The sequence below is a fragment of the Microcaecilia unicolor genome, chromosome 10 (assembly GCF_901765095.1).
Source record: "Microcaecilia unicolor chromosome 10, aMicUni1.1, whole genome shotgun sequence".
NCBI lineage: Eukaryota > Metazoa > Chordata > Amphibia > Gymnophiona > Siphonopidae > Microcaecilia > Microcaecilia unicolor.
Genome location: NC_044040.1, coordinates 146,618,273 through 146,644,418, shown reverse-complemented (window position 1 = coordinate 146,644,418; position 26,146 = coordinate 146,618,273). Strand labels below are relative to the sequence as shown.

General features: G+C 46.8%; 1 protein-coding gene across 4 annotated transcripts in view; it reads left to right on the top strand.

The window, feature by feature from the left end:
* The window catches only part of IWS1 (interacts with SUPT6H, CTD assembly factor 1), a 124,572-nt gene that overhangs the window by 36,038 nt on the left and 62,388 nt on the right, over positions 1–26,146 (top strand). For all 4 annotated transcript variants that reach the window (XM_030215815.1, XM_030215814.1, XM_030215812.1 and 1 more), the window contains exon 2: positions 13,705–13,820. In XM_030215815.1, coding sequence (XP_030071675.1) covers positions 13,705–13,820 — 116 coding nt within the window. The remainder of the gene's footprint in view (positions 1–13,704; positions 13,821–26,146) is intronic.

Sequence of the window (26,146 nt, the reverse complement as noted above, 5' to 3'; positions counted from 1 at the left end):
AAATTGGATCTTTTTCGTGAACAAAAGTTGGCACACATCTCGATATGCCCTCCTCTGCTGAGACACCGCCATGGAATAATCCTGGAAACAGCGCACCACACAATTCTCGTATTTCAGCTGCTCTACTTTCCTAAGCGCTCGAAATATCTCCTGTTTATGTGCAAAATTGAGCACTTTAAAGATCACCACTCTGGGTCTCTGATCTTCTTTTCTCAGAGGGCCCAGTCTGTGGGCGCGTTCCACGCGTAGCGGGCCTGTTACCAATGTTAAGTTAAGTGCAGCAGGAAGCCAGGATTCCAATACAGATCTCAGGTCTGTTTCTTTGATATTTTCTGGCAAACCTATCATTCTGATATTGCTCCTCCGTGCCCTGTTTTCAAGGTCCTCTAATTTAGCCTCTAAGCGTTCCACTTTTTGTTTCAGGGTTTTATCTGCTTGTTCCTGTCTCTGCACATAATCTTCCACATCTGATAGTCTCTGTTTGTACTGGGCAAACTCCGTCTGAATTCCGCCCAACTTGTCGTCTATTCCCTGTAGTTGTTCTGTGATTCTTTGTAGTTTTAAATCTACAGAGGCCTCCAGCATTAAAGATACTTCTGCCGCTACCTCTGCAGCCCACGCGGAGCTCACCGTCGAAGGACTCCCGCTCCTTGCGTCCGCCATCTTGGATTCAACGATCCGGCTTCTCGTCCCCTCTTTCTTCCCCGATTTCGCTGCCATCCGCTTTTTCTTAGTCGCGGTTTATTAGCACTAATATTAGCTCGGGACTTCGCTTATATTTCAGGTGAGTCACCAATTTCGCCGATGCGTTTTATTGCTGTTCTATCTCAGGCAGGGGGGGAGCTCAGCACGACGACAGCCACCCTCTAGCTGTGCATCACGTGATCCCCCCCCCTTGTTAATAATTAAGAATTCAGCTGCACACCCCATGAGGCATCCCTCTCCATACTAGCCATTGAGCCCGTGAAAACGGGCTACTTTTGGAATGGGGGGGGTTCCGAGCCCCCCCCCCCCCCTGGAGTCGCCGCCGCCCCTCCACCCGGCCCGAGCAGCACTGTAAACTTATATCAGCACGCAGCTGCAGCAGGCACATCAGCAAAGCTGCCGTCAGGGCGGGCTTCCTTCTCTGCCTGTGTCCCGCCCTCGTGTGACGTAACGTCGGCGAGGGTGGGACAAAGGCAGAGAAGGAAGCCCGACGGCAGCTTTGCTGATGTGCCTGCTGCTGCGTAGTGATGTAAGTTCACAGTGCTCGGGCCAGATGGAGGGGCAGCGGCGACTCCGGGGGGAGGGGGAGCGGTTCCGACGTCTGCAGCATGCCAGTAGACTTCCCTCTCTGTTCTGCCCCCATCATCACGTATTGAAGCAGGGGCGGGGCAGAGAGGGAAGTCTCTACTGCGCATTTGTGAGTGAGTACGTTTATATGTTTGGCTCCCAAATTTTTTGATACTTGATTCATGCTCTAACACGCTCTATGCCTCTCAAAAAGCCATCATAGTGTAGACCAGATTTAACCACTGTGTCATATTTGGCGGAGTATCATTACACCACTGCAATAATGTACATTTTCCAGCTAATAACAATCATAATAAGGCAAGAACTTTTCTTGCACAGTAGTAGTGCATCTGGTAGCTGAACAGTCATGGAATAAAAAGAGCTGTGGGTTAATGGGGATTTGCTTATATAATCCTATATAATAATTTCCAACTCCAATGTTCTGAAGGGTTGGTAGGGTCCGTGCGGTTCGTGCTGCCTGTAACCATCTGTCTCACTGTCCTGCCCTCGCGTCATAACGTTATGACGTCGAGGGCTGAACACTGAGAGGGAAGGGAAGGCAGCATAGTTGACAGGCAAAGCAATGCAACGTCAAACATGAGGGTGTCGTCGTCATCCCTCTCTTCCTCCCAGTTCCAGGCCCCCTCCCTCAGATGTTTAAAAGTCTTCTTCACTTACCAAGTCAGGGTTACGGCGGCCGCCAGCAGCGGTTAAACGTGTGCAGCCTCGGCCCTTTTCTCTCTCTCAGCTGTGATCCTGCCCTTGCGGAAACAGGAAATGAGGGCGGGACCACAGCTGAGAGAGAGAAAAGGGCCGAGCCTGCACGCCTTTTACCGCTGCTGGTGGCCTCCATAACCCCAACGAGTTAAGTCAAGATGACTTTTAAACTTCGTAGGGAGGGGGCCTGGAACTGGGAGGGACGACGACCCTGGAACTGGGAGGGAGGGGGGACCCTAGAATTGGGAGGGAGGAAGGGACCCTGAAACTCAGACGGAGGGAGGGGGGACCCCCGAAACTCAGAGAGGGAGGGGGACCCCCGAAACTCGGAGGGAGGGAGGTGGGGGGAACCTGGAACTCGGAGGGAGGGGACGACCCTAGAACTGGGAAGGAGGGGGGGGGGGATGATCCTGGAACTGGGAGGGAAGGAGGGGGGTGCCTCTGGCGCACACACTCTCAATCTCACACACACACTCTTTCTCTCACAGACACACTCGCACCCAGTCTCACTCTCTGTCACACACACACATTCACTCACTCTCTCTCACAGTCACTCTCACACACACTCTCTCTCAAACATACATGCTCCAAGGAAAACCTTGCTAGCGCCCGTTTCATTTCTTTCAGAAACGGGCCTTTTTTTTACTAGTATTCTAATAATATAACAGTGTACCTGCTCCTAGAAGCTTTGGATAGTTTCCCGACCAAAATAGATGGCCCAAAGTAGCCCCCTGTTCTCTAAATTTTGTGCAGTTATTGTCAGAAGCAGTGCCCATCTTGAAAGCTCAATCAGGTGGTATATAAGCTCAAAAGGCAAACTTACAAATGTGTTCTTTTAGCATTCACCATCTTAGCTAGAGAAGTGAGAACCAGTTCCTTAAGCGTAGTAGAATTAATCTCCAATCCCAAGCCTTGAGTCCATTTTTGGGCTCAGTGTTCCAAGGAGGAGAGGGATATCTGTTTAGCCAATAATATCTTATGATAAAAAGAAATACTAGTTCTGTTTTCCTTAGCAAGCAAATAGGCTTCTTTGACTTGTTTGAGTGCATCTTCTGTAAGGTATTGGAAATCTAGGGAATAAATATAATGCTTGACCTGCAGATATGCTTAGTGGTCCATAGGCTCCAAGAGGCGAATATCTCATAATTGATTTAAGGGGTTGTATTTCCCATCAGCATCTAATATATATATTATATATATATATAATATATATTCTGCCTCGCCTCACCCTATGCTTGGAACAACCTTCCTGAGCCCTTACGCCAAGCCCCCTCCCTGCCCGTCTTCAAGTCTTTGCTTAAAGCCCACCTCTTCAATGCTGCGTTCGGCACCTAACCCTTACCGTTCAGTGAATCCAGACTGCCCCAATTTGACTGGCCGTATCGGACCGACTGTTCACTTGTCTATTAGATTGTAAGCTCTTTGAGCAGGGACTGTCTCTCTTTGTTAAATTGTACAGCGCTGCGTAACCCTAGTAGCGCTCTAGAAATGTTAAGTAGTAGTAGTAGTAATATATATTGTATATGTGTTGTTCCATCCTGTGTTCTAAGTTGAAATGCCTTACTACGTAGTGTTACCTACTTGGAAATTAGTATTTTTAAAATTATTTATTTTAAGTATCATTTACAATTTATTGTCACATAATACATGACAGAAAGGAGAAAAGTCATGAAAATAACAATAATGGGTACACAAAATCCAATAGAAATATCTAGTATCCTGTGATGTAATGATTAACCTGATTAAATTTATACCCCCAACCCCAAACCATCCTGAAAGGTTTAAAAATTACTTTGTCTAAGTCTCTGGGGCAAAGTTTTGATATATGTATGAAGAACATAACTAGAGGAACCTTTTCATAGTATAAAGGAGTGTAGTATTGAGTATTTTGAAGCCAGTCTTGTACCTGACTCATATGACAGGCGTTACCATAAAGGTCTAGGGCCAGCAGTGCTAACCCTCCCTGCCTAAGTGAACAAGATAATATGTTGACAAAATCTAGGGTATTCCCTCCCCCACCCCCTATAAACTTAGTAGGTATTGTTATGATTGGGGATGTGAGCCCTTGTGCCCCGACTGAGCACGGTGAAGATGGAGTGCCACCGCGCTCGGTCAGGCAGCCAGACAACCCCAAGCTTCACCTGCACTTAGCCACTGTCCCCCAAGAGTTGAGCCCCTGGGTTCAAGCGGCCGGCAGGACTTCCGGAACCAGCGGGGTTGCGCGACCACTGACCAGACAAGCGGGAGCGCAGACACAGTCTTGGAGCAAGGAGTCAGCGAAGCAGCAAAAACAGAAAACAGTCCGAAGTCTGGGCCGGCAGCAAAACAGCGTGAAGTCAAGAATCAGTCCGAAGGTCTGGGCAGACAGCAACACAGCGTGAAGTCAGTAAACAATCCGAGGTCAGAAACACTGGAACAGATGAAGACCACAACCTCTATGCGAATAGAAGCCAAAGCATGGAAGGACTGGAAACAGGGCTTTAAATAGTGCAGGAATTAGGCTCAACCATGTGCAACTGTTCCAAGATGGCTGCCCCCATCAGCAGAGTAGCACACCGCCCAAATATGAGCTTCCTTCCTGTTCTTGTATACAAGATGGCTGCCCCCTCCTGAGCTAGCCAAGATAGCTGCTGTCCTTGATCCAACCAAGATGACGGCTGCCAGAAATAGGAAACAGAAACAGACCCATCCTGGAGAAACTACGTCCAAAATAGCCGGCTATCTCTGCCGGACTGCGGCTCGCTGGTGAATCGGCCGCGCAGGCCTGGAACCAGGTGAGGAACGTAACAGGTATTCAGTCAAACAACAATTTATATTCCCATTTAAAAGTAAAAGGGATGGTCTGCATCACATAAAGCCACTTTGGCAAAATCACCATACAATACAAGACCACTCGCCCTAATAACGATAAGGGTAATTCCTCACAGTTTTGAAAAACTGACTTTGTAACCTCCAACAAAGGGGTGATGTTCATAGCATAAAGTTGGGAGTAAGTTCTGGACATTTGAACCCCAAGGTATCTTATAGATGCTGATCTCTATTGAAAAGGAAAAATGTCCCCCACACTAGGCCTGTGGATCAATATTAACAGGCAAAGCCACAGTTTTTGTGTAGTTTAATTTAAAGCCTTCTAATGTCCCAAAACAGTGGAGCTTCTATAATACCCTTGACAAAACATGTACAGGGTCTATCAATAACAATAATAGATCATCCGCAAACACTAAAGTACAGATCTCAGTCTGGCCTGTTTTTACTTCCTGTATAGTGGGATCCCTCCTCAGGCTCTACAAATAAGGTTTCAAATAAAGTAAAAATAAAGGGATCAACAGGGGATAATATCCCTGCTGTGTACCCTTACTAATAAACACTGAGGAAAACATACTATTAACCCAGATGGCGGTCTAGAACCCGGTGTAAAGGGCTCTGACTGTGGCCAGATAAAAACCTTTGAAAACCAAACTGGTCTAATGCCTGAAATAAGAATGACCATGAAACCAAATCAAATGCTTTTTCAGCATCACAACTCGCAATTAAAGCAAGCATTCCCTTGTCTAGGCAGTACTCCCAAGCCACCAGCAACTTACGGACATTATACATTGCATAACACTGTTTCACAAAGTCCATCTGATTGCCATGAATTAACCTGGGCAGAATGTCTCCCAATCGCATTGCAAGTACTTTGGCAAAAATGTTTAAATCTATGTTTAACAGGAAAATTGGCCTATAAGATAAGACAAGGGACCGATCCTTCCCAGGCTTAGTAATAAGAGCCTGGTTCGTCTGTAGGGGGAAGTCTTCATTCTCTACTACCTTTTGAAAATAGGTCTCTAAAGGGCCTCCAAGCCTACTTCCCAAAAGAAGGTAAAATTCTCCTGAAAACCTATCCGGCCCTGCCATTGTGTGTAATTGTAAGGATCGAATCACCGTTTGAATTTCAGCTCCAATAATTGGATTGTTTAATTCCTTGTCATCAACAGCAGATGAATCCATTAACTGATGGGGTTGTATCCGCCTACCAGCAGGTGGAGATAGAGAATACTGAAAAAACTACAGTGGCCCTTGGACGGCAAGCCCCTTCTGCCTTCAGTATTTCTCTATCTCCCAGCAGGTGTGGACGTCAATCAGCTCCTGGATTTCTGCCTGGGGTGGCTCCTGTGCTTTGCCAGTAGAGCAGGGGTGTTGTGGCTGGTGGTGCCCACTTTAAAAGCATATGGGTTCGCCCTATCCCTGCCTTACCCATTCCCCCTCCTCCCGGAGTCACTCTGTTGCTGCCTGCCTCCAACTTTCCTCACAGCGTTAAAAAAAAAAAAAAAAAAAGGGCGCGCTTATACAGTGTTGCTATTTCTGAGGCTTTCTCCAGAGATTCTGGTTCAGTGCAGCTTGACTGGAGCTCGTTGACTCGGTCTTCTGAGGTGAGAGTGGTGCCCAGCTCCTCCCGGGAGGTTCCCGCGGACAGCGTTCTGTACGGGGTAAGTTTTTGCACGAAGCCGCCATTTTATTATTATATTTCCGTGCAGTCGGGCGATGGCTGCTGAAGGAGTTAAGCGCTGCTCCCACTGTGGTAAACACAGGTCAGCAGCAGGGCTTTGCAGTACGTGCTCCTTAGACGCTCGTGCTAGTATGAGCATGGCAAGCGGTGATCCTTCCCGCTTGATGGAGCTGACAGCGGGCGCCATTTTGGAAGCGCTGCAAGACTCGACCCTCGTGGTTGCGGAGGAGTCTGAGTGCAGGGGGACGCCTCGTTCGAGGCTGCTAGAGGAGCTCCAGCCTCCGCTTCTCCTAATTCGGGGGCAGAGGGCCAGGGTGAGTTTTTCTCCCCGGAGTTTGTGCTACTGATGCATAAGGCCTTCATGTTAAAAAGAGCTCTGCCGCAGGTGTCTGACACTGAGTTGCGTTCTGGATTCCCTCCAGGTTTTGATGGCCCAGGGATGGCTGCAGATGTTAATTCTTCCCCCGAGCGTTGGAAGGACGCTAGACGTAGACGGGTAAATTCCCCGTCTGAGAGTGGCGCATCTCCCTCCCCCCCACCGTGGTCAGGCTGTGGGGAGTCTGAGGGATCTGGCAGGCCCTCATGGACGGATGATCTAGATGAGGGTTCCTGTTTGCCACTGGACTTGGATGATCCCAATGCGGTTTGGATTTTCCACCGCGACGAGCTGCCAGCTGTCATTGCTGACGCCTTGCAGGCCCTCTTGATTGATGGTCCTGTCGAGGGCGATGCATCCTCTGTTAATCCTAGGATGGCAAGTACTAAGAAGCCTACTCGGGCTTTTCCTGTGCATGACTCCATCCAAGAGCTTATTTCATCTCAATGGTCTGACCCCGATGGGCCTTTGAAAGTGGCCAGGGCTTTGGGTCAGCTTTACCCTCTGAGTGAGGATCACTTGGCCCTTTTTTTAGGATGCCTAAAGTGGATTCGTGGGTCACAGCTGTGACTAAAAAGACCACTCTCCCAGGAGAGGGAGGGGTCGCTTTGAAATACATGCAGGACCGGCGGCTAGAATCCGCGCTGAAGCGGTCCTTTGAAATATTGGGCCTTGCCTTAAGGGCGACTATTTGCAGCTCCTATGCAGCCCGGGCCTGTTTTTCCTGGTTACAACAGGCGGTGGATCAGCCCGCGGATGGTGCGGGGTCCCTCTCTGAGGTTGCCCCGCAGATGGAGTCGGCCCTGTCATTTTTGGCTGATGCCCTTTTTGATCTGGTCAGAGCTTCGGCTAAGCAGATAGATGTCTGTGGCGGTTTCTGCCCGCCGCCTTCTTTGGCTGCGGCATTGGGTGGCTGACATGGCTTGTAAGCAAAGGCTGGTGAGGTTACCCTTTCAGGGCCTTCTGTTATTTGGAGAGGAATTGGAGAAGATTGTTATAGACCTAGGGGACTCTAAGTCCCAACGGTTACCTGAGGATAGGCCGAGGCCTTCTTCCAAGGTGCTGTGTTTCCCTCCTCTTCCAGACCTCTCTTCTGTGAAGCTCGCAGGTATCACCCGGGGGTGCTCTGCTGGGTTTTCTCTACGTGCCCATTTTCAGCAGAGGAACTCCTTTTGCTTGGACAAACGTTCCGCAGCGGCCGGGCCACGGCCAGGAGTTCAGGGGCGTCCTCCATAATGATGGGACGCAGGTCCACTCCTCGATTCCTGCAGTAGGAGGACGTCTTTCCCTCTTTCTCAAGGAGTGGACCAAGATTACTTTGGATCAGTGGGTCCTGGACATGATCAGAGAAGGTTATCGATTGGAATTCGGTGCCCCGGTGAGAGACGTTTTTTTTGGAGTCCCGATGCAGCACTGTCTTCAAGCGGGCAGCGGTAGAGGAGACCTTGCAAGTCTTGCTGCACCTCGGAGCGGTGATCCCGGTGCCTCCCGCCGAACACGGCTGCGGTCGCTACTTCATTTATTTTGCTGTGCCTCAAAAAGGCGGGTTTTTCAGACTGATCCTCGACTTACGAAGAGTCAACGAGGCCCTAAGAGTGCATCACTTTCGCATGGAAACCCTGCGCTCCGTCATTGCGGCGGTACAGCTAGGAGAGTTTCTCACGTCTCTGGACCTAAAAGAAGATTTGGCCTCCACATCAGCGGTTTCTCTGGTTTGTGGAATTTCTACATGCTGTTTTATTACAGGAGGTTGAGATTGGCCCTCCTTTGTCTGGTTATTGCTCCGGTTCTGGGGTGTTTGTTCGCAGTGAGGAAAGTTTGTTATTCTACCTTTATGATTCACTTTGCTTTGGAAATTTCAAATACTGAAGGCAGAAGGGGCTTGCCGACCATGGGTCACTGTGGTTTTTTCAGTGTCCTCTATCTCCACCTGCTGGTAGGCAGATACAACCCCACCAGTTAATGGATTCATCTGCTGTGACTAAAGGAAAGAAAATTACCAAGTTAAGAACCTAATTTTCCCATACTGAAGCTCCTCTTCAGTGCGCTTAGGAAGCCCAGTAACTTATAGCTAAAGCCTCCCATCTCCCAGTAATGTCAACGGATCTGTGTACAGTTTTAAAAAAATATGTTTCAAAACACAATACAGTATGTGTGGGTTTAGTTTGAGGGGCACCATGATCATCTATATTATAGACCCAACATAACCATGATTCCTCCCACAAATGAGTCAAGCAGGCCAATAATCTTCCAGATTTTTACCAAATTCATACAATTTGCACTTATAATAAGCAGTACTTTACTTGGTCATCATCCAGTTAAAGAATTTAAAGCCACCTGAACAGCTAATAAGCAGTCTTTATTGGCTTGAATAGGATGAGCTTGGAAAGGGGAAATGGGACTTGATGTACCGCCTTTCTGAGGTTTTTGCAACTACATTCAAAGCGGTTTACATATATTCAGGTACTTATTTTGTACCAGGGGCAATGGAACACCTACACTGTCTAGTAAGTTCCTTTTCCAGTCTCAAAATATTTTTATTTCGTTCTTTTGTTATTCTTTTCATGTAAGCAATAAAGTATCCCCCCCCCCCCCCCCCCCCCGGTAACACTGCCTTTTCACAGTTTGCCAAAGTAGTGCAGGTTGCTGTCTATGGCACTTATTATGCCAGCAGTACTCATCTCACTGGGTCACTGGCTCACATTTCATAATCTTCAGAAGATTTAACCTCTGCCCAAATTGGGAAGTGATCTAAAAACACTGTAGGGTCCTGTATGAACCTCCGCCACTCGCCCAGACCATGTACTACAAACAAAGATATAGTCCAGTCGAGAGGCAAGGTATGTGCTTTAGCAATATGTGTAAATTGTGTGTCAAAAGGATGCAGAGTCCTTTTACGTTTGTTTTTATTGTGACCCGCTTGTATATAAGCAAGTTAAACATTTTATAAATAAATAAACCATGCTGGCTGTTATTTAGCTTTCCTTCTGCCTTTTTTAATACATGGAATCAGCTTGTGCTTCCAAGATGGTATTTTTGAACTGCATCCATGCCTGGTGTGTAAACGTTTGGCCTTTGCAGCTGCTCCTCTTATTTATTAATTTTTTTAAACTATTTTCCTCATTTTATCATTGTTTGAAAGTTAAATGCTTAACTAATAGATTTCCTCCCTGTACTTGCTGCAGTTATTAAGTCAAATGGCAGTTACCTCTTGTACCAAATTGTCAGCACTAAGGAGTAGATCTAGAATCCAACCCCTCCCCCCCCCCCAAAAAAAAAAAAAAAAAAATTGTTGGTTCCTAAACCAGCTGCACCTTGAAGCAGTTTATTTCTTTTAGGAGCTTGAGCTCCCTAACATGCCCTGACGTCACATTTGTTCAGTCAGTATTGGGATAATTGAAATCAAAATTTGTAAAAAGTTACCTCTATAATATATTCCGAAGCTGAGAGGTGAAAAAGAAAATGTTTAATATCAAAAAGATGTGTATGTGGAGCACCCCAGCATTCAAACAACAGGGTTTACAACTGAACTGACAAATCATCGGTTCATCCACTATTCCATGTCTTATTACCATAGGTATAAAGTGGGCTTCTTAGCATTTAGTGCACTCTGAACTTTAGTGAAAAGGCCCCATATTCTTTTAGAATAAATTTTGTTCTTCTAAATCAATAATATAAATGACATAGGGTGGGAAAACTATGAAATGGACAAAAACAACTTTTTACATTTCAAACCTGCTGAGCTTACAGAAGTATATACTTTTTGTTTGTTTCACAAAAATATGTTTTGTTTTTCTTGTCTAAGTTTCGAACATCAATTGATAGTGTTGAGATCAGCTGATTGAATTTGCAAAATATGACATCCATACACTTCAAACTCACTATGCAAAAAAAGAAAGAAAACAAAACTTATCTTATTTTTTTTTCTTCCTGTCAGGTTTAGTCCAACATGAGCACTTACCACCATCCCTTTTGTAGGCGGCAAGAACTAAGCTAATCAGCACCTGGTATTGTAGATGTGTTAACAGGTTAGTGCAGGAATACCCACTGTCCACCCCTGACATGCCCCCTCCCAAAAATTAGAAAAATGTTGTTTAGTTTGCGGTTAGTGCATGCAGATTTCAAAGTTACTGCAGGACACCTGAGCGCATCCTGTAGTACTCCATTTATGTTGCGTTAGGAGTTGTATCTCCCTCTTGAGTATTCTTCTCCAAGTCAGGTTTGGTTTTCCTTATCTTTTTGGTCTCCATTTTAGTTCTACTTTGGGATGATGATGATGATTTTGCGTATGTAAAATGCATTCTTTCAACCGGAATCTGCATTCAGTAACAAGATTCTGTAATTTTCTGGAGTTGCTTTTCCTCAGTATCTCATTTGTGATGTGATTTCAGTGAGCCTGATATTCAGTCCACCAGAGTTAGCCCGGCTAACTCTCGCTGTCTGCACTGAGCTTGGATATTCGTTCCGGGCTGTTTCTGGCGACCAGCTGGCTGGTTTATTTTTGGCCAGTTTGAACTTAACTTGCCAAGCCGATATTCGGCGCTGGCTGGTTAAGTTGGAACCAGCCAAAGATATTCCACCTATTGACGCAGCCATATTTGATCACCAAACATAGCTGGTCAGATGCTGAATATTGGCGCTGACTGGCTATGTCACATGACATAACCGGTCATCCAGCTAGCCAGTTAAAAAAAAAAACAACAACTCTTAAAGACTCAGCTTTTTATGACAGCATTTTTTTGATTGCATATGAATTTGATTGTATTTAGCTGTTGAATAGTGCTATGATGATATTAGTGGCAGAGTTTTATGTATTGTTTGTTTTTGTTTATATGTTGTGTGAAGCTTGTTTTTATTAAGTGTGTTTCTGTGGAAACCACCTAGGCTACTATAGGTGGTATATAAATTTTAAAAATAAATAATACTCAGCTGAGACAGCCAGTTATCGCGCACTGAATGTTAGAGCTTAGCCAGCTGAGTACCATTTTAATCAGCCAGGTGCTGTTCCTGGCCGGTTAAATGGTTTGGAATATCGGGGGGAGTATGTCACACCTAAGATTAGGCATCACCAGTGAAATACATCCAGTTGATATCTTCCAGATTTTGCTGGCATACAAGGCAGATGGCAAAGCAGTGGAGTGGTACAAGTGCAATTTTGTTTTGATACTGTTCAATTTTGCCGACCATATTGAGTGCAGTTGGCGAAATGCTACTGCTTCTTTTCCAGTTCTACAATTTGTGTCTCCCTCAGTGTACCATTGTTTGACAATACACCCTGCTGAGATAGGAAATTCATTCTACATTTTGAACTGGTTTCTGCACAGTAATTACTTGTTTGTGGCTACTAGTTCCAAACTGTAGTCAAGACGTTAAGGAAGGTGAAATTTGATGATATATGATAATCTCCTTTTCTTTAGTCTGGCTCTACCATTCTGACACCCTTGGAAGAGTGTGCTTGATGGGACTCATGGGATCTCTGTCTTTGTCTCCAGTGGTGTCGTAACCAAAAAAAGAGAAAAAGAAATAAGAAATGTGTGTATAGCTGCAGTGGTTAATGACGCATGGGTGTGCATGCTGATATCTCCTGCTGCTTTGGTATTACTATTACTACTTATCATTTCTATAGCGCTACTAGGCGTACACAGCGCTGTACACTTGAACATGAAGAGACAGTCCTTGCTCAACAAAGGTTACAATCTAATTAGAGGCATATTGGCGATTTCCACAGAGCACCCAGCCCCCTTCTACTAGTGATGTCACTGGAAAAGATAAGTTTCTTTACCTCCATCTTCTGGTAGGTGGGGATAACAATCCAATTGTTTAAGATGGTACAACTAGACTGAAGGAAAGGAAATTAACAGGTATGACTAATTTCACCTTGCCTAGCATACATTAGTAACTACTCCCTTACTATACATTGCCTCAGGTAAAAACTTGGGAGTCCATTTTCTAAGCTGTGGTAAAAAAAAAAAGTGGCTTTAGTATGCCTTTACATAGGTTTTTCCCATGTGCTAAGGCCATTTTTACCACAACAGGAAAATGGCCAATTTTCCATTTTTCCTATTAATGTTCTTGTAATGTTGCTGTTAGTGCGCTACCAGTAATAAAAACTACTGCATAAGCACTTATCAATGCTAACCATTAGCATACGGTAATGCAGATGCGCTGATTAATGCAGGACCACCCACTCTCCACCCACTGACATGCCCTCGCCAATAAAAATCTTAAAATGTATTTTAGCATGTGGGTACTTGTGCTGATTTGGAACTTCCTACAGGATGCCTGAGTGCGTCCTGCAGTAAGCCTTTTTAAGCTGCAGTAAGAGTGTGCTACCACTTACGGTAAATTAGTAAAAGGACCCCTTAGATTGTAAGCCCTCTGGGGACAGGAAAATACCATCTGTTCCTGAATGTAACTATGAGCTACATCCTTAGCCTCTTCCCTTTCCTTCCCATCTAAAGGAACAGTTCCTTAATAATAGATTAGCTTCAGTTCACATTACCTGTTCCCAAACAGAAAATACAGAAGTCTTCCACAGATTCTTATTTCCTACTACTGCTAATCAATAAATTTACCATGCCAGTTCTTAATGTTGCTGCCTTAGCTGCTGAAGCAAAGGCTGTCTTCTCATTTGTACCATGTGATTCAGTAAGTTTGAGCTGCATGATACATAATCTTTTAGCTCTGAATTCTAGTCAGTGTGGCAGCCTGTTGTTACCCGGAGTTTGTCAAGCTCCACACTATTATTCTTAATATGCAGCTCTGCTACTTTTAACTGCCTTCTTTTGCAATGTTAGCATTGATGCCGTGGTGGGACTCATGTTTTCTCTTGTTCTTTTCCCTTGTGTAGATGATGGTGGAGCTACTCCAGTACAAGATGAGCGAGACTCTGAATCTGATGGCGAAGGTCACATGAACGAACGCCGTTTTGGATCTGAGAATGGAAGCACTGGACACCAATCAGAGGTATTAATAATGCACCTTTTTGGCAATGGAAAGAAGTTCAGTATATTTATCTTCAGGCCTGGCAGTAGTGCCATCGTTGGATTATGAGGCCTGGAGCTAAAAGAGGCAGTACAAAACCTGGAATCAGTGTGGTGGTGATGGAAGAAGTTGTAGAAAGGAAAGACCTGGGTGGGGCAAGGAGTTTACTGTAGGAGGAGGGAGCAGGAGAAGATCCAGGTTCTAGGTTTGGGAGAACTGTTTGGAGTAGGAGAGAGAGGACCTGGGATCATGAGAAGGCAGCTGGGCTGGAACAGGTGGATATTGGAAGAAAGGGGGTGAGGACTCAAGATTCCAGTGGGGTAAGACATGGTTGCTCAAAAGAAAACCTACCATCAGGTGGGATCTATGAAACTGATTTTTCTAGGCTTGTAAATTTCTGTTTGATGCCCATACCTAATGGTTAGAACAGTTGCATGTGAACCAAGGCAGAGAACCAAAGTTTGTTTATTTTGAACACTTATACCAAATTTCTGGAAGTAAATTAAACCTATAAACTCTCTCAATAGTTGCTAGATTTTTGTGTTGGTCACTCTGTTAGTCACTCTATTAAACAGACGTGCGGAGTTTTCTGTCTATTACTGTACACCACCTTGAGTGAATTCTTTCAAAAAGGTGGTAAATAAATCCTAATAAATAAATAAAATAAGTATTTACTTAATGATTTGTTCTCTTTAGGATCTAGTATTGGTAACATTACACAAATGTTTATTTTTAAGCTTAATTATAGATAAAATAGATTTTTTTAGATATGCAGTATCCAAAGACAGGCAAAAGTATGAGTTGAGAGCTAAATCAATAAACTTTTAGCAGGTTTGCACACACATACATGTAACTGAGTGTATGTTATTAATAGATTACAGTGCTACATGGTTACTACTGTGTACATGCATAAGCTGTTGTCAATATTCTCTCATTTTGTTTCCAGGGTGTAAGTGGATGTGCCCCCATCATTGGGTGTATAATTTTTGTAAATGAAGTTCCTGTTATCCCAGTCAGTTTCCTGTTTTAACCTCTCAACTACATACCATCTTTCCACCTCCACAATCAGCCCAACCACAGTAATTACATTTTCCTTTGTCTTTTATTACAGTTCCGGGCTCATCATCCTTCCCTCTTCTGCGCTCTTGTTCTCTCTCCCTTTTTAAAATTCTTTTGCTTGAGGTAACTAGTGGATCCAAAGAATATTCCATGCCCTTTCCTAGTGCTTGATAAATAGAGAAACCCCCCCCCCCCCAGAAAGTTAAATGTGCTAAGAGCATGTGAGTTAATGATCCTTAAACTTAGCATTTGCTTCCAAATATATTCACGTGCTCTTGTGAGGAGGAAGACAGTTATTAAACAGAAATTGTGCTAATATCAAGTTTTAATCCCATATAACTTTAAAAAATTAAAGTAGTGGTATTTAGATTGTAAGCTCTTTTCTCCGAGGACAAGCAGGCTGCTTGTTCTCACTGATGGGTGACGTCCACGGCAGCCCCTCCAATCGGAAACTTCACTAGCAAAGGCCTTTGCTAGTCTTCGCGCGCCCATGCGCACCGTGCATGCGCGGCTGTCTTCCCGCCCGAACTGGCTCGTGTTCGTCAGTCTTCTTTTGTCCGCGCTCGGTACGGTCGTGTTTGCGCCGTTCGCGCCCCTTAAGTTGACCCTCGCGCGTCTTTTGACTGTTTCGCTCCTAAAAAAAAAAAGGGATTTCGGAGAAGGGCCTTACGGTCTTTTTCCCTTCCCCGTATTTCTAGTTTTTGGCCCCGATAAGTTTTCTTTCGTTTTCGGGGTAGGCCCCTTTGAGGCCTCGGGTCGAGTTTTTTTCTCCCCCTCTTTTTGGTGCCTTACCGCAATTACGAGTTTTGATTTCGCCAGCGTGATTTTTCCGCCCATGTCATCGAAGTCTCCCAGCGGCTTCAAGAAGTGCACCCAGTGCGCCCGGGTAATCTCGCTCACTGACAGGCACACATCGTGTCTTCAGTGTCTGGGGGCTGGGCACCGCCCGCAGACCTGTAGTCTTTGCGCCCTTTTACAGAAAAGGACTCAGGTAGCGAGATTGGCCCAGTGGAACGTTTTGTTCTCGGGCTCTTCGTCGGCATCGGCACCGGGAGTATCGAGTGCGTCGACAGCGTCAAGACCTCCGCCCTAGCCCGCGACTGTATCGATTGCATCGAGGCATCGATCCTCTGCATCGTCGGGGCCGAGACATCGGAAGGCTGCGTCGGTGGTACCGGGACCTCTACTAGTGCTGATGTCGTCGGACGGTGGTGCTTCGTCTGGAGTGCAGGTGAGGGCTGTCCATTCCCCTGCTGGTGGCGGTGAGCCTTCGGGTGGGTCTCCCCCTACCCTGAGGGCTCCTGCGGTACAGTCCCCCCGAGACCGACCTTCTTCGGCTTTGGCCCCGAGGAAGCGACGGCTGGATTCTACGTCCTCCTCGTCGGTACCGGGAAGCTCCGGTGACATGCTTCGTTTGAAAAGGTCAAAGAAGCATCAACACCGGTCTCCTTCCCGCGTCGGTACCGAGAGCTCTGGGTTGCCGAGGGAGTCGGCACCCAGCAGGCATCGGCACCGGGAGGACCGCTCACCCTCTGTTCAGGAGGTGTCGATGCGCTCCACCTTGGACAGCCCGGAACAGCCTCCACGCCCGGAACAGACTCTGACTTCGACTCCTGCATTGGCTTCCATGTCTTTCTCCACAGCCGCCCTGCACGAGAGTCTCCGGGCCGTTCTCCCAGAGATCCTGGGAGAGCTGTTGCGCCCTTCCCCTCCGGTACCGGGGGTGCTTGCACCTCCGGTACTGTCGAGTGAGGCGCCGGCTGGCCCCTTGCCCGGGGTGAGGTCTCCGACATCGGTGCCGCTTGCGGTACCGACTGCGGTCGCCTCCCAGGAAGGCTCCCCGACGACGTCGGCGGAGGGAGCTTTGCCGGTGCGGGCGAGGGAGTCTACCTCTCGACGCTCCCACCGTGGCCGTGGTTCCACAGAGTCGAGCCGGGCATGGCTTCAGACACAGGTTCGTGAACTTGTGTCTGATACCGATGGTGAGGCCTCATGGGAGGAGGAGGAGGACATCAGATATTTCTCTGACGAGGAGTCTGATGGCCTTCCTTCTGATCCCACTCCCTCCCCTGAAAGGCAGCTTTCTCCTCCCGAGAGTCTGTCTTTTGCGGCCTTTGTCCGGGAGATGTCTACGGCCATCCCCTTCCCGGTGGTTGTGGAGGACGAGCCCAGGGCTGAAATGTTTGAGCTCCTGGACTATCCTTCTCCACCTAAGGAAGCATCCACAGTACCCATGCATCATGTCCTAAAAAAGACATTGCTGGCGAACTGGACCAAGCCTTTAAGTAATCCCCACATTCCCAAGAAGATCGAGTCCCAGTACCGGTTCCATGGGGACCGAGAGCTGATGCGCACTCAGTTGCCTCACGACTCTGGAGTTGTGGATTTGGCCCTAAAGAAGGCTAAGAGTTCTAGAGAGCATGCTTCGGCGCCCCCGGGCAAAGACTCTAGAACCTTAGACTCCTTTGGGAGGAAGGCCTACCATTCCTCTATGCTCGTGGCCAAAATTTAGTCTTACCAGCTCTACACGAGCATACACATGCGGAACAATGTGCGGCAGTTGGCGGGCTTGGTGGACAAGCTCCCTCCTGAGCAAGCCAAGCCATTTCAGGAGGTGGTCAGGCAGCTGAAGGCGTGTAGAAAATTCCTGGCCAGAGGGGTATATGACACCTTTGATGTTGCGTCCAGGGCCGCTGCTCAAGGTGTGGTGATGCGCAGACTCTCATGGCTGCGTGCCTCCGACCTGGAGAATAGGATCCAGCAGCGGATTGCGGACTCGCCTTGCTGTGCGGATAATATTTTTGGAGAGAAGGTCGAACAGGTGGTAGAGCAGCTCCACCAGCGGGATACCGCTTTCGACAAGTTCTCCCGCCGGCAGCCTTCAGCTTCTACCTCCACAGGTAGACGTTTTTATGGAGGAAGGAAGACTGTTCCCTACTCTTCTGGTAAGCGTAGGTACAATCCTCCTTCTCGACAGCCTGCGGCCCAGGCTAAGCCCCAGCGCTCTCGCTCTCGTCAGCCGCATGCGCCTCAGCAAGGCCCATCGGCTCCCCATCAAAAGCAAGGGACGAGCTTTTGACTGGCTCCAGCAGAGCATAGCCGACATCCAAGTGTCAGTGCCGGGCGATCTGCCGGTCGGAGGGAGATTGAAAGTTTTTCACCAAAGGTGGCCTCTCATAACCTCCGATCAGTGGGTTCTTCAAATAGTCCAGCAAGGATACACCCTCAATTTGGCCTCCAAACCTCCAAATTGTCCACCGGGAGCTCAGTCTTACAGCTTCCAGCACAAGCAGGTACTTGCAGAGGAACTCTCCGCCCTTCTCAGCGCCAATGCGGTTGAGCCCGTGCCATCCGGGCAAGAAGGGCTGGGATTCTATTCCAGGTATTTCCTTGTGGAAAAGAAAACGGGGGATGCGTCCCATCCTAGACCTAAGGGCCCTGAACAAATATCTGGTCAAGGAAAAGTTCAGGATGCTTTCCCTGGGCACCCTTCTCCCCATGATTCAGGAAAACGATTGGCTATGCTCTCTGGACTTGAAGGACGCCTACACGCACATTCCGATACTGCCAGCTCACAGACAGTATCTGCGATTTCAGCTGGGCACACGTCACTTCCAGTACTGTGTGCTACCCTTTGGGCTCGCCTCTGTGCCCAGAGTGTTCACGAAGTGCTTGGCTGTAGTAGCAGCGGCACTTCGCAGGCTGGGGGTACACGTGTTCCCATATCTCGACGATTGGCTGGTGAAGAACACATCCGAGGCAGGAGCTCTACAGTCCATGCAGATGACTATTCGCCTCCTGGAGCTACTGGGGTTTGTGATAAATTATCCAAAGTCCCATCTTCTCCCAGTACAGAGACTCGAATTCATAGGAGCTCTGCTGGATTCTCGGACGGCTCGTGCCTATCTCCCAGAGGCGAGAGCCAACAACTTGTTGTCCCTCATCTCGCAGGTGCGAACGTCCCAGCAGATCACAGCTCGGCAGATGTTGAGATTGCTGGGCCACGTGGCCTCCACAGTTCATGTGACTCCCATGGCCCGCCTTCGCATGAGATCTGCTCAATGGACCCTAGCTTTCCAGTGGTTTCAGGCTGCTGGGGATCTAGAAGACGTGATCCACCTGTCCACGAGTTTTCTCAAATCCCTGTATTGGTGGACGATTTGGTCCAATTTGACTCTGGGACGTCCTTTCCAAATTCCTCAGCCACAAAAAGTGCTAACTACGGATGCGTCTCTCCTGGGGTGGGGAGCTCATGTCGATGGGCTTCACACCCAAGGAAGCTGGTCCCTCCAGGAACGCGATCTGCAGATCAATCTTCTGGAGTTGCGAGCGGTCTGGAACGCTCTGAAGGCTTTCAGATATCGGCTGTCCCACCAAATTATCCAAATTCAGACAGACAACCAGGTTGCCATGTATTACATCAACAAGCAGGGGGGCACCGGATCTCGCCCCCTGTGTCAGGAAGCCGTCAGCATGTGGCTCTGGGCTCGCCGTCACGGTATGGTGCTCCAAGCCACATATCTGGCAGGCGTAAACAACAGTCTGGCCGACAGGTTGAGCAGGATTATGCAACCTCACGAGTGGTTGCTCAATTCCCGAGTAGTGCGCCAGATCTTCCAGGTGTGGGGCACCCCCTTGGTAGATCTCTTTGCATCTCGAGCCAACCACAAAGTCCCTCAGTTCTGTTCCAGGCTTCAGGCCCACGGCAGACTGGCATCGGATGCCTTCCTCCTGGACTGGGGGGAGGGTCTGCTGTATGCTTATCCTCCCATACCTCTGGTGGGGAAGACTTTGTTGAAACTCAAGCAAGACAGAGGCACCATGATTCTGATTGCTCCTTTTTGGCCGCGTCAGATCTGGTTCCCTCTTCTTCTGGAGTTGTCCTCCGAAGAACCGTGGAGATTGGAGTGTTTTCCGACCCTCATCACACAGGACGAGGGGGCGCTTCTGCATACCAACCTCCAGTCCCTGGCTCTCACGGCCTGGATGTTGAGAGCGTAGACTTTGCCTCTTTGGGTCTGTCAGAGGGTGTCTCCCGCATCTTGCTTGCTTCCAGGAAAGATTCCACTAAGAGGAGTTACTTCTTTCTATGGAGGAGGTTTGCCGTCTGGTGTGACAGCAAGGCCCTAGATCCTCGCTCTTGTCCTACACAGACCCTGCTTGAATACCTTCTGCACTTGTCTGAGTCTGGTCTCAAGACCAACTCTGTAAGGGTTCACCTTAGTGCAATTAGTGCATACCATTACCGTGTGGACGGTAAGCCGATCTCGGGACAGACTTTAGTTGTTCGCTTCATGAGAGGTTTGCTTTTGTCAAAGCCCCCTGTCAAACCTCCTACAGTGTCATGGGATCTTAATGTCGTTCTCACCCAGCTGATGAAACCTCCTCTTGAGCCACTGAACTCCTGCCATCTGAAGTACTTGACTTGGAAGGTCATTTTCTTGGTGGCAGTTACTTCAGCTCGTAGAGTCAGTGAGCTTCAGGCCCTGGTAGCCCAGGCCCCCTACACCAAATTTCATCATAACAGAGTAGTCCTCCGCACTCACCCTAAGTTCTTGCCACAGGTTGTGTCGGAGTTCCATCTGAACCAGTCAGTTGTCTTGCCAACATTCTTTCCCCGTCCTCATTCCTGCCCTGCTGAACGTCAGCTGCACACATTGGACTGCAAGAGAGCATTGGCTTTCTATCTGGAGCGGACACAGCCCAACAGACAGTTCGCCCAATTGTTTGTTTCTTTTGATCCCAACAGGAGGGGAGTGGCTGTGGGGAAACGCACCATATCCAATTGGCTAGCAGATTGCATTTCCTTCACTTACGCCCAGGCTGGGCTGGCTCTTGAGGGTCATGTCACGGCTCATAATGTTAGAGCCATGGCAGCGTCGGTAGCCCACTTGAAGTCAGCCACTATTGAAGAGATTTGCAAAGCTGCGACGTGGTCATCTGTCCACACATTCACATCTCATTACTGCCTGCAGCAGGATACCCGACGCGACAGTCGGTTCGGGCAGTCAGTGCTTCAGAATCTGTTCGGGGTTTAGGATCCAACTCCACCCCCCTAGGCCCATGTTTGTTCTGTTCCAGGCTACACTCTCAGTTAGTTGGATAAATTGTTAGGTCAATCTCAGTTATGTCCTCGCCGTTGCAAGGCCCAATTGACCATGTTTGTTGTTTTAAGTGAGCCTGGGGGCTAGGGATACCCCATCAGTGAGAACAAGCAGCCTGCTTGTCTTCGGAGAAAGCGAATGCTACATACCTGTAGAAGGTATTCTTCGAGGACAGCAGGCTGATTGTTCTCACAAACCCGCCCGCCTCCCCTTTGGAGTTGTGTCTTCCCTTGTCTTTGTCTTGCTACATATGGGACTGACGAACACGAGCCGGTTTGGGCGGGAAGACGGCCGCGCATGCGCGGTGCGCATGGGCGCGCGAGGACTAGCAAAGGCCTTTGCTAGTGAAGTTTCCGATTGGAGGGGCTGCCTTGGACGTCACCCATCAGTGAGAACAATCAGCCTGCTGTCCTCGGAGAATACCTTCTACAGGTATGTAGCATTCGCATTGAGCAGGGATTGTCTCTTTGTATCAGGTGTTCAGCGCTGCGTGCGTCTGGTAGTGCTATAAAATGCTAATAATAATAATAATTAAAATAATAATATACTACTACAGATTTTATTATTAAACTAATTTACATATACTTGTAATGTAACTGAGCCTAGTTCTTGATTGAGAGGGGAGAAAAAGATTTTACTAGCTATGTACTAGCTCCCAGATCTTTAGAGAATGTGGGGTCTTATGGTTAGAGTTATGGGGTGTGCAAGAGTGCTGGCTTGCCACATCTGGAATACTGATCGATCTTTCTGGCAAAGTGCGTATCTTTCCTGCTGCCTAGGGGACCAGTCTTTTCGGAAGAAACAGGGCATCAGCCCTGTTGTAGCAGGAGATTACATGCACAAGTGCTTTTCCTGCTGCCAGTACAGCTAGGGGCTTGGGGGTAGGAGATAGGAGCAAAAGAACAGGTATGCAGCCACACAGCCTAGAGGGAATGTTGACAGCTGTAGGGTCAAGTCCTGTACCAGTTGTGTGTACATATGTGCTGCCAGTTTATCAGCTGCATATCATGAGCCAAACTAACATGGATTTTCTGAAGCAAAAGAGTTTTGGACTTGTTATGGTGCAGTGGGAACTGAGAATACTGCTGTAAAGGAAGACATTCTCCCAAGACTGCTGACACCATGTACATGCAGATTTAAGCAGACCTTTTTGTGGAAATCTTGGAGCAGTTTAATCGAACAACTACTGACCCACTCTATCATCCCTCTCCTAGCAAATCTTATAGAACAGACAGGCTGCATTCAACTCAGCGACTGGCTAAATGAAAGAAACTGGCTAGATACATGGCAGTCTGTATTCAGACCTGGATATGGGATGGAGACATCTTACATCCCTTTTTAGCGATCTCCAAAGAAACTTACAGGATCTCCTTTGATACTGGTCTCGGTGCATTCAACTCTGTGGATCGTAATAACATGCTTATAAGGCCAGTGGCGTACCGGGGGGGTGGGGGCGGTCCGCCCCGGGTGCACGCCGCTGGGGGGGGGGAGGTGCCGAGCGCCTGCTGGCTCTTCGTTTTCATGCTCCCTCTGCCCCAGAACAGGTTACTTCCTGTTCCGGGGCAGAGAGAGCATGAAAACGAAGAGCCAGCAGGCGCGCGGCACCCCCCCCCCCCCAGCGGCGTGCCCCCGGGGGGGGGGGGGGTTTCGCTGGGGGATCGGGGGTTTTTTTTCGCCGGGGGGGGGGGGGGGTGGCGCTGCACCCGGGGGGCGGGGCGCATCGGCGATCCGCCCCGGGTGTCAGCCCCCGTAGGAACGCCACTGTATAAGGCAGGTCAAAACAGGTATCAGTGGCACAGTATTTACAATTGTGTCTACTGCTCCTCACTCTTTGCTGTACCTGGCCAGCCTAGACCAACTGTCCTGCCCTAATCAGCTGTCTCTCCCTAACTTTTAAGAACATAAGCATTGCCATACTGGGACAGACCGAAGGTCTATCAAGTCCAGTATTCTGTTTCCAACAGTGGTCGATCCAGGTTACAAGTACCTGGCAAGATCCCAAAACAGCAAAATAGATTTTATGCTGCTTTTTCTAGAAATAAGCAGTTCATTTTTCCTAAGTCCATCTTGATAATGGCTTATGGACTTTTAGGAAGTTATCCAAACCTTTTTTTTAAACCCTGCTAAGCTAACTCCTTTTACCACATTCTCTGGCAACAAATTCCAGAGTTTAATTACACGTTGAATGAAGAAATATTTTCTCCAATATGTTTTAAATTTACTACTGAATAGCTTCACTGTGTGCCCCCTGGTCCTAGTATTTTTGGAAAGAGTAAACATGCGATTCACGTCCACCTATTCCATTCCACTTGTTACTTTATATACCTGTATCTTATCTCCCCTTAGGCATCTCTTCTCCAAGTTGAAGAGCTCTAGCCAGTTTAGCCTTTCCTCTTAGGGAAGTCATCCCATCCCCTTTATCATTTTCATCACCTTTCTCTGTACCTTTTCTAATTCCACGATATCTTTTTTTGAGATGCGGTGACCAGAATTGTAGACAGTATTCAAGGTGTGATCGCACCATGGAGTGAAACAAAGGCATTATAACATTCCCGTTTTTGCTTTCCATTTCTTTTCTAATAATACCTAATATTCTATTTGCTTTCTTAGCTGCCATTGCACACTGAGCAGAGGGTTTCAACGTATCATCAGCGGTGACACCTATATCCTTTTTCTGGTTGGTGACTCTTAATGTGGAACCTTGCATCATGTAGCTATAGTTTGGGTTCCTCTTTCCCACATGCATCATTTTGCACTTGCTCACATTAAATGTCAGCTGCCATTGGGATGCCCAGTCTCGTAAGGTCGTCTTGCAATTTTTCATAATCCTCTTGCGATTTAACAACTTTGAATAACGTTGTGTCATCAGCAAATTTAATTACCTCACTAGATCATTTATAAAGATGTTAAAAAGCAGTGTTCCCAGCACAGACCCTTGTGGAACCACACTCTCTTCCCTTCTCCATTGAGAATACTGACCATTTAACCTTACTGTCTGTTTTCTGTGTTTTAACCAGTTTTTAATCCACAGTAGGACATTACCTCCTATCCCATGACCCTCTGATTTCCTCAGGTGTCTTTCTTTGTCAAATTCCTTTTGAAATTCCAGGTACACAGTATCAACTGGCTCACCTTTATCCACATGTTTGTTCACCCCTTCAAAGAAGATTGGTGGTGCAAGATTTTTCTTCACTAAATCAATGTTGGCTTTCTCATTAATCCATGCTTATAAATATGCTCTGTAATTTTATTTATAATAGTCTCTACCATTTTTCCTGCCACTGATTTCGGGCTTACTGGTTTATAATTTCCCAGATCACCTCTGGAACCCTTTTTAAAAATTGGCGTTAAATTGGCCACCCTCCAGTCTTCCAGTATCATGCTTGATTTTAAAGATGAATTACATATTATTAACAGTAGCTCTGCAAGTTTATTTTTCAGTTCTATCAGTACTCTGAGATGTACACCCTCCGGTCCAGGTGATTTTCTATTCTTCAGTTTGTGAAATTGCCCCATTACGTTTCTATGTTTACAGGGATTTAATTCAGTTTCTCTGACTCGTCAGCATTGAATACCATTTCTGGCATTGGTATCTCTCTAAGGCAAGCCAGAAAGCACAAACGGACTTCCAGGAACAGGACAAAGAGAGACCTTTTTGCAAAGACCTGACACAGGCCGTGTTTTGGCAACCAAGTGCCTGCATGAGGGGTCGCAAAAAAAGTCCTATATTAGAAATTCTTACAACGATACCACTGTTGGAGCTTCAAATTAAATCCTAGGTTCTCTGTTTAAGATTTAATAGTGCTGCCTTAAAGGTCACACAAACAAAACACCAAAAATCTGGGATTAAAAAGCGCTCTTAAACAAAATGTAAGAGTCTTGGTCCTGTTTGCCAAGAGCGTTATTTGAAAAAAAAAAAACGCCAAAACTATGTTTTGTCGTTTTTTTCAGATAACACTCTGGCTTTGCATTTAACTTGCCATTTATTATGCTGTTTCCTATTATTTTCAGTCTGGTCCTTCTTCCATCTTCTGAAGGATTTTCTTATAGCTGTAATAGCTTCCTTCACCTCACTTTTTAAACATGCCGACTGTCATTTGGCCTTCCTTCCTCCATTAATACAAGGAATATATCTGGCTTGGGCTTCCAGGATGATATTTCTGAACAGCATCCATAGCTGATGTAAATTTTTTACCTTTGCAGCATGACAGAGGGCTGTAAGCAGTGTGACCACATCACATGTCTTGCAAAAACTGCCCTGGCTACCAGTACCTTGCAGAGCCAGATTGAAAGTACTATCTTTGATTTTCAAGGTCCTTAAACAAAATGGGCTAGAATACCTAAAGAATAAGATAGTCTCCTAACTCCTTTGAGGTCTATAAGGTCCTCTCAAGAAGCATCACTATCTATGTATCCTCATAAAAAGAAATTGCCTGATGTAATACCTGCCAGTGAGCCTTCTGTACTCTGGAACTCACTCCCAGAGGGTATGTGCCAAACTCAAGACTTCAGGAATCAGGTGAAAGCTTGGTTCATCTTTCAGGCCTATAATACATGTGGTGACCAACTATCCATTCAACTCTATCAGGACTTGTTCGCCGCACACCCTGTAACTTAGATCAGTTCCTCATATTTTATTTATTTACCTTTGGTTTAGCCACCCATCTATTTATCCCACTGACTTTGTACTACCCGTCTTGTCCCATCCCAGCTGCAGTTGCCTCCTTGAGTGCCCATTAAGATGTTTCATTGTGTTGCATGAACAGTGTTAACATTATTTTTGTTATTCGAATGTTCTAATGCCTGCATATGAAGTTGTTTGTTTTGTATTGAGCTGACATCTTGAGCATCATATTTGTGTTATATGAATGTTCTTCCATGCTGCCTATTATTCATATTCTGCTGGAAATTTATCATATATCTGTTATAGGATTATTTTGCAGTGCTGTTAAATGTGTATATTTCTGATACTGTATCATGTTGGTCCTATTACTAGGATTCAGTAAGCCATCTCCAGTTTTGCCTCATTGATATATATGCTTTTATTTGGTCATTTTACTGTTGTGTATACCAAATACAAAATAGTAATTTTATGTCAAGCTGTATCTGCTGTACACTACCTTAAGTGAATCTCTTCATAAAACT